This window comes from Megalops cyprinoides, chromosome 4 (genome assembly GCF_013368585.1).
Source record: "Megalops cyprinoides isolate fMegCyp1 chromosome 4, fMegCyp1.pri, whole genome shotgun sequence".
NCBI classification, from domain to species: Eukaryota; Metazoa; Chordata; class Actinopteri; order Elopiformes; family Megalopidae; genus Megalops; species Megalops cyprinoides.
This window is the reverse complement of record NC_050586.1, coordinates 23654307-23660339: the sequence shown is the minus strand read 5'-3', so window position 1 is coordinate 23660339 and position 6033 is coordinate 23654307. Positions and strand designations below refer to the sequence as shown.

Here is a 6033-nt window from a genome sequence, read left to right as displayed (position 1 = left end):
GAATATGCCCCTTATGTCAACATTTGTGCAAAGACAAAATCCAGACTGTACAGATTATTTTAACTGAAAATGTCTGAAAATACCTCTTGCAGATATGATGTCTGGTCACTTAACCGGCATCTTGTTTGATTTCAGTATAGGTAACATTACAACATGCTCCAAAACAATCATTCTACCATGCATACTGTTATAATACTGGATTCATATTTTAACATTTTGCAGCATCGTCTTGTGTACACTGTAGGGGCCACAAACTGAGCACATCTTAGATTTGTAGGTAATTAATCCGCAAAGCAGTGCAATATTTATAGTGTAAGAAGGACATGTGGGCTAAATAAATGTGCATATTTTCAGAATTATTTTGTCATCAAATAACCATAGCTGCTCAAATATATTAAGCCCCAGAAAATGTCTCAATTGGTTGTTCAAATCTTTTTTGTATGTTGAGTGAAGCATATATTTTTTTAGATTAGTTCTTTATTCACCTGCGGTCGACTTTCCGTCTTGGCATGGCCTTTCAAACGACCGAGCCTACAATATGAACTCCCGTACTGTAGGTGGCGGTGTTACGAAAAGATGATGTGACCACGGAAAAAAACAAAGGAATGCAGCCGTCAGCTTCGGCTTTGTTCTGCAGCTAGCAACAACGGTGTGTAATATTACACAGCGGGAACAGTCCTCTCTATAAAGACGTTTTCAGTACCTATATTGTATAGGTCCAGCTGCTGTTGTAGCTATATTTATGCAGAAAGTCATCCAGCCACCTGTGATGTCTAAATCGAAGAATTTAAAAGCCTTTCTGGCTTCATCTCTGAATGAGATTTTTAAGGCGACGGTGAATGACATATTGGACTCGGTGGAGGAGACCTTGTCCGAGTACCAGGAGAAAATACAGAGGATTGAGGCGGAGAACGAAAACCTTAGACGAAGTTTGCAGGGACGTGATGACGAAAATGGAGGAGCCAAGAAGGGTGGGTGAAGACTATTTTTAAAATGTGTTTAAAGCAGAAAGCCATCAGCCGCAGTAGTTAGTTGTCTGTCGATTTATCTTGCAACCTAGCCAGCTAGCTAGCTAAGGTTCCACAATTCCGGTGGGAATGGAGCACTTTGTTCTCAGCGATGCCGTGTTTGTTCCAAGTGAGCTTTGGTAAGAGCATCAATAGTCATTTTTTCGCAGGTGACATTTACAGCTACTTGCCAGTGAAAGACTGTTTTGAGTGTGTTCGAGGCGATGCATATCTTACAGCGCGTCTCACAACCCAACTTAGCCTGTTAGTTAGCTAGAAATGCAGCTGTAGCAATGCGTTATAAGTTAAGAGCGTAACGCGAGCAATAAAAATGTAGACTCCCGTTACGTTGAGAGATCGCTGTCGTCATGCCCACAGAACTCCCTAGGCCGTATTTTACCAACCGGCTGCAGTCAGACGTCTCTGCTTTGAAGTTTAGCTCAGTAAGGGCCGACAATCGGACTTCACCACCGCATTTCAGCTTCATTGTTACGTTGCCATTGCCATCATCCTTGCCACTCTCAAGCCCTGTAAACAAAGATCACAGGTGCATCGTGGGAGAGATGGCTTTCTTCATTAACTAGTTGTAAATAACCAAAAGAAAATGGTTACATTTTACTTCATATTGTAACACATATAAGTCATATATATAAAAGTGGTTTTAACAGTGCAACATGTTGTGGAAATGAAACATTAAGGATAAAAAATGGGCAATGTGTGCAGTGTAAGCGAGAAACAGATACATGCCTATTGACAGTCCACTATGCTCCAAACCTAATGTAACTTGTCATCACAGAACCTACTGAGCTATGTGTGTGATTCTGCTAAAGAGGGGAAGGTTAGAATGTAAAGTGTACCACATCAAATATTTACTTAGTTTAACTTAATTCACTTAATAAACACAAGTGAGAGAAACTCTACATTGGGTGCTGAATGTAAAGTATAAACCTGCATTTATTTGCATTGGTCAAAAGAAAGTCCTGTCACTTCTGTTAAAAATAACCATTTTAGAGACTTATTTCTTTCCTGTATGGTTGGGGTGTGGTATAAATCACTGAACCATGCTTATTGTTAGCTCATAGCTGTTCAGTTTTGAAAAACATAAGCTCACCAAATTATCAGCTTTATTTATTGAATTACATTGTAACTGCAAATTGTTAACCAGCAGGTATTCTGTTATCACTTGGGTATTCAAGCACTGGAGAAGAACTTATAACCAAAAAGGCAAACATGGTATCCCTCCAAAACATGAGCTGATAAACAGCACATAAATCAGATGTTAATTTTTGATTCACATGCTGTTGCACTCCATACCGTATATCTCTGATTAACTTTGAAAATGTAGTCCTCTGGAGGTAAAGGTCTATTATCTGTTTCACCAAAAGACATTTCAGTAGATCCTGGTTAGTTTTCTGTGGTAGTTTGTCTTCGGAGTTGAGATGTTTATACAAATCCATGGAATTTATTACTTCACAGATAGGTCTCCGAATATGAAGCGGGGGAATTGTGTAATAACTTTGGATCGATGGGTTCTTGCTAAAAGGCTTTTTCCTCTGCTTATACTTTGCAGACGTTGCAGGAAGAGTCAGTGCTCCTCTCAGTCCTGAACCTGAAAACTGCGTAGTTCTCAAGCAGCCCAGCAGTGAGCTTAAGACATTGCAGACTGCAGTCACACAGAGCAACGAGAAACGTGTCCTTAAGGAGAATCGCCGGTTCGGAAAGAAGAAACCCCCTGGCTCTGCTTCCGTTGCAGAACGAGAGGCCAAGCGTGTCACACCAACTGCTGGGACAGCAGCAGGCAGCTGCAATGACAAAGCCTTTGATGATCCAGCATCGACAAGCGCTTTGGAATATGTGAACCATGACCTTGATGCAGGGCAGGACTGTGCAATTGATCTCTCCACAACTCAGGCATCACCTAGCTTGGCGATCAAGAAGATTAAAATGGTGAATGAAGAACTGGATTATGCAGACCCAGAACACTATGTGAATATACAGTCCCCACATAGTCCAGAGATGGATTCCAGAGACAGTGACTGTGGAGTAAGTACAACCATCATATCTGATCATCACATGAACATTGAAGCTAGTGAGGACGAAGTGGCAGATATGGGAGAGTCTGAACAAGAGGATCCCAACGAAGCATTGAACATGCAACTTGACAATGAATTTGTGTCACAGAATCACTCTCAGCCTAACGCCTCAGACTCTGAAGCAGATTTTGCCGGAGGGAGCGACATGAGTCTGCCCATAGAACATGGGCAGCCGGATCCAGGCTTCTCCAGTGCTATCATAGCCTCAGTGTCAAAAACCAGCCAAAACAGCCAAGGCTTCTATCCATGTAACTTGTGTGATAAGACATTTAGTCGGGTGGGGACCCTCAAAGTACACCTCAGAACTCACAGTGGTGAGAAGGCGCACTGCTGCAGTTACTGTGGAAAGCGCTTTGGCCGGGCGGATCTACTCAAGGCACACAAGCGCACTCACACTGGAGAAAGACCGTTCAGCTGCAATGTGTGTGGAAAAAGTTACGGCCAACCGGGTCAGCTCCGAATACATAAGCGAATCCACACTGGAGAAAGACCATATTGCTGCCCTCACTGTGGAAAAAGGTTCAGTGAGCACAATCAGCTGAAAGTGCATCTACGAACTCATACAGGAGAAAAACCATACCATTGCACTGTTTGCGAAAAGACCTTTGGCAATGCGGGAAACTTGAGAATACACCAGAGAATACACACGGGAGAAAAACCATATAGCTGTTCCCAGTGTGATAAGAGGTTTAATGGATTGGGAGATCTCAAAACACACTACAGAGTGCATACAGGTGAGAGGCCATATCACTGCAATCTGTGTGAAAAGACATTCAGTCAAGCTGGGCACCTAACCATACACATGAGAATACACACAGGGGAGAAACCATACAGCTGTCCAGACTGTGGGAAGACTTTTAGTGTCGCAAGTAGTCTTAAGCTGCATCAGCGAACTCATACAGGGGAAAAACTCTACAGCTGCTCATACTGTGAGAAGACTTTCAGTCGTGCTGGGCATCTTAAAAGACATGAACAAGTTCACACAAAAGAGAAGCTGTACTCCTGTACCCAGTGTGAGAAGAGTTACAGCGATCAGTCAACCCTTAAAAAACACCTAAAAACACATACAAGCGATGAGTCCCAAACTCAGAATGAGGAGTGTTTCAGTGGATCTGATACTGACTTGGAAATTGAGACAGTGGAGATACTGTAATGCTAGTGCTGACTTATTGTAATATTCTGTCCTAGATTTCAAATAACATTTTGCTACATTATATGGCACTTAGGAGTCAGGGTTTGTGTAACTTGTTGATTCTCTGGCCTACTGAAGATCTGAAATCCTCCAGGTTGTAGGCAGTTTGTCTCTTGATAAAGTCTAGCTTCACTGGTGCACAGACATGGCTTCAGTGCATCCAATCAGATAAACTAATTTGTTCCTTTAGATCTTGAGGACTCTGGTGTAAAGAGAACCAGAAGTGCAGACCCAAATAGTTTGAACTACTATGAGCTATTTGCTTGTTAACTTTTCTTAACTTTACTTTTCTAAACCTCAGAATGTCAGTCAGTTTTTTCATTTCTCTAATTATTTAAAAGAGTGATTTCCACCTTTCCAACCAGGGAGAGTGATTGTCAGTTTAAATAAGCTGCTTGTCCTATTATAAGTTGGGCATAACCTTAAACATTAAAGAGTTCAACAAACATTTGTCAGTAATTATGTGTTTTAAAGTAGACCTACTTAAAAAATATTCAGACCATCCTTGGTTGCAGTTCATTTCATGTAAGTATATGATCAATGTAACCCGTATGACAATTGTGTGTTCATGTAATTAAGAATAAATAAACGGTGACATTATTGGTAAACTAAGGGGTTGCGTTTTCATTCGCAGTTTGTTGAAAATTAACAATGGAGGAAATTTGCTGGCTGCACAGCCATAAAGACCGTTCAGAACAGGAGGTATGCACCCCTGCTGGAGGCTAAATGCTAAACTTGTGGCCAACTGGACAAGCTGGGTTAGCATATACATGTTTATTATGTTACCAGGAACATGTCTGAAGATTTTAAGACTTCTTCAGAGTAAAAACAGGCATCTTACAGCTTTTTTCCATTAGTCATCTACAGTTAGATGGTAGCCACTTTAAAAATGCTGTTTCCCCTTATGTCCTACTGTTGAGGTGGAATTAAAAGCAGGTCACTCCAGGTACAGTTACCTACCTAGACCTCACACTGGTGACACTGCTTTTGGCAGAGGTAGGCATCATAATAGAACTGACAAAAGAGGAAGCAGCCTGGCACCAAAACCAGTAAATCATTGGTTCTCAACTGAACTCACAAGATTTTAAGGTAAACATTGAATATGTCCAATTAAATACTGTTTGCCATGTAGTAAGAGGGAGGCCTTTTTTGTTCACACTGGGGTCCCCTCTCTGCACTTACTTTCTAGCTACAAGTGAACAGTGGCAAAATGAAGAAAAACAGAACCACCAGTTCCTACCAAAAACAACAGACTAAACAGACTAGATTTCAGCTACCTAGGTAGCTAGTTGTTACATGAAAAGGATTTCATTTTTAGCTACCTAGTTTACTAGCAGTCACACTGGTTGGTAGTTGTTTACCATAGAGATAAACAACATTCCATCGCTCACTGTGCTTCAAGAGAGTGCAAGGAAATGCATTTTTTTTTTTTTTTTTATTTTAGATGACTTAATCTTGTGTCATAGTCAAAAATATTCTCTTGATGACTTTGGGGAACAGTTGGAGTCTTGAAGAATATATGGTCAATGTAGGTAAATCCTTCAGTACAAGCAAAAAACAAATCCTGTATTGGTTAAAAATGATCCATGTAAAATTCACAAACATTTGTAGCGTAATCAAAATTGAAATAACGAAAAACACATTTTGATATGTGTATGGTCCGATCATCAATTATTTTCAGATCTGACACCAAGAAGTGGTGCCTATATTACATATTTGCTGTAAGCTCACTACTACAGAA

At 40.8% G+C, this 6033-nt stretch overlaps 1 protein-coding gene across 1 annotated transcript; it reads left to right on the top strand.

The window, feature by feature from the left end:
- The first annotated feature begins 619 nt into the window (after positions 1–619).
- LOC118776540 (zinc finger protein 436-like) lies at positions 620–4520 on the top strand. Its single transcript, XM_036526916.1, has 2 exons — positions 620–971; positions 2578–4520. The coding sequence occupies exons 1-2, from the start codon at positions 743–745 to the stop codon at positions 4251–4253; spliced, it is 1905 nt and encodes a 634-aa protein (XP_036382809.1). The 5' UTR covers positions 620–742; the 3' UTR covers positions 4254–4520.
- The last annotated feature ends 1513 nt before the right edge of the window (positions 4521–6033 follow it).

Excerpts from the sequence above, each read along its gene's own strand:
- LOC118776540 (XM_036526916.1), top strand. The coding sequence starts at position 743 with ATGCAGAAAGTCATCCAGCCACCTGTGATGTCTAAATCGAAGAATTTA. Across the intron at positions 972-2,577 it reads AAATGGAGGAGCCAAGAAGG|ACGTTGCAGGAAGAGTCAGT; the intron begins GTGGGTGAAGAC and ends TATACTTTGCAG.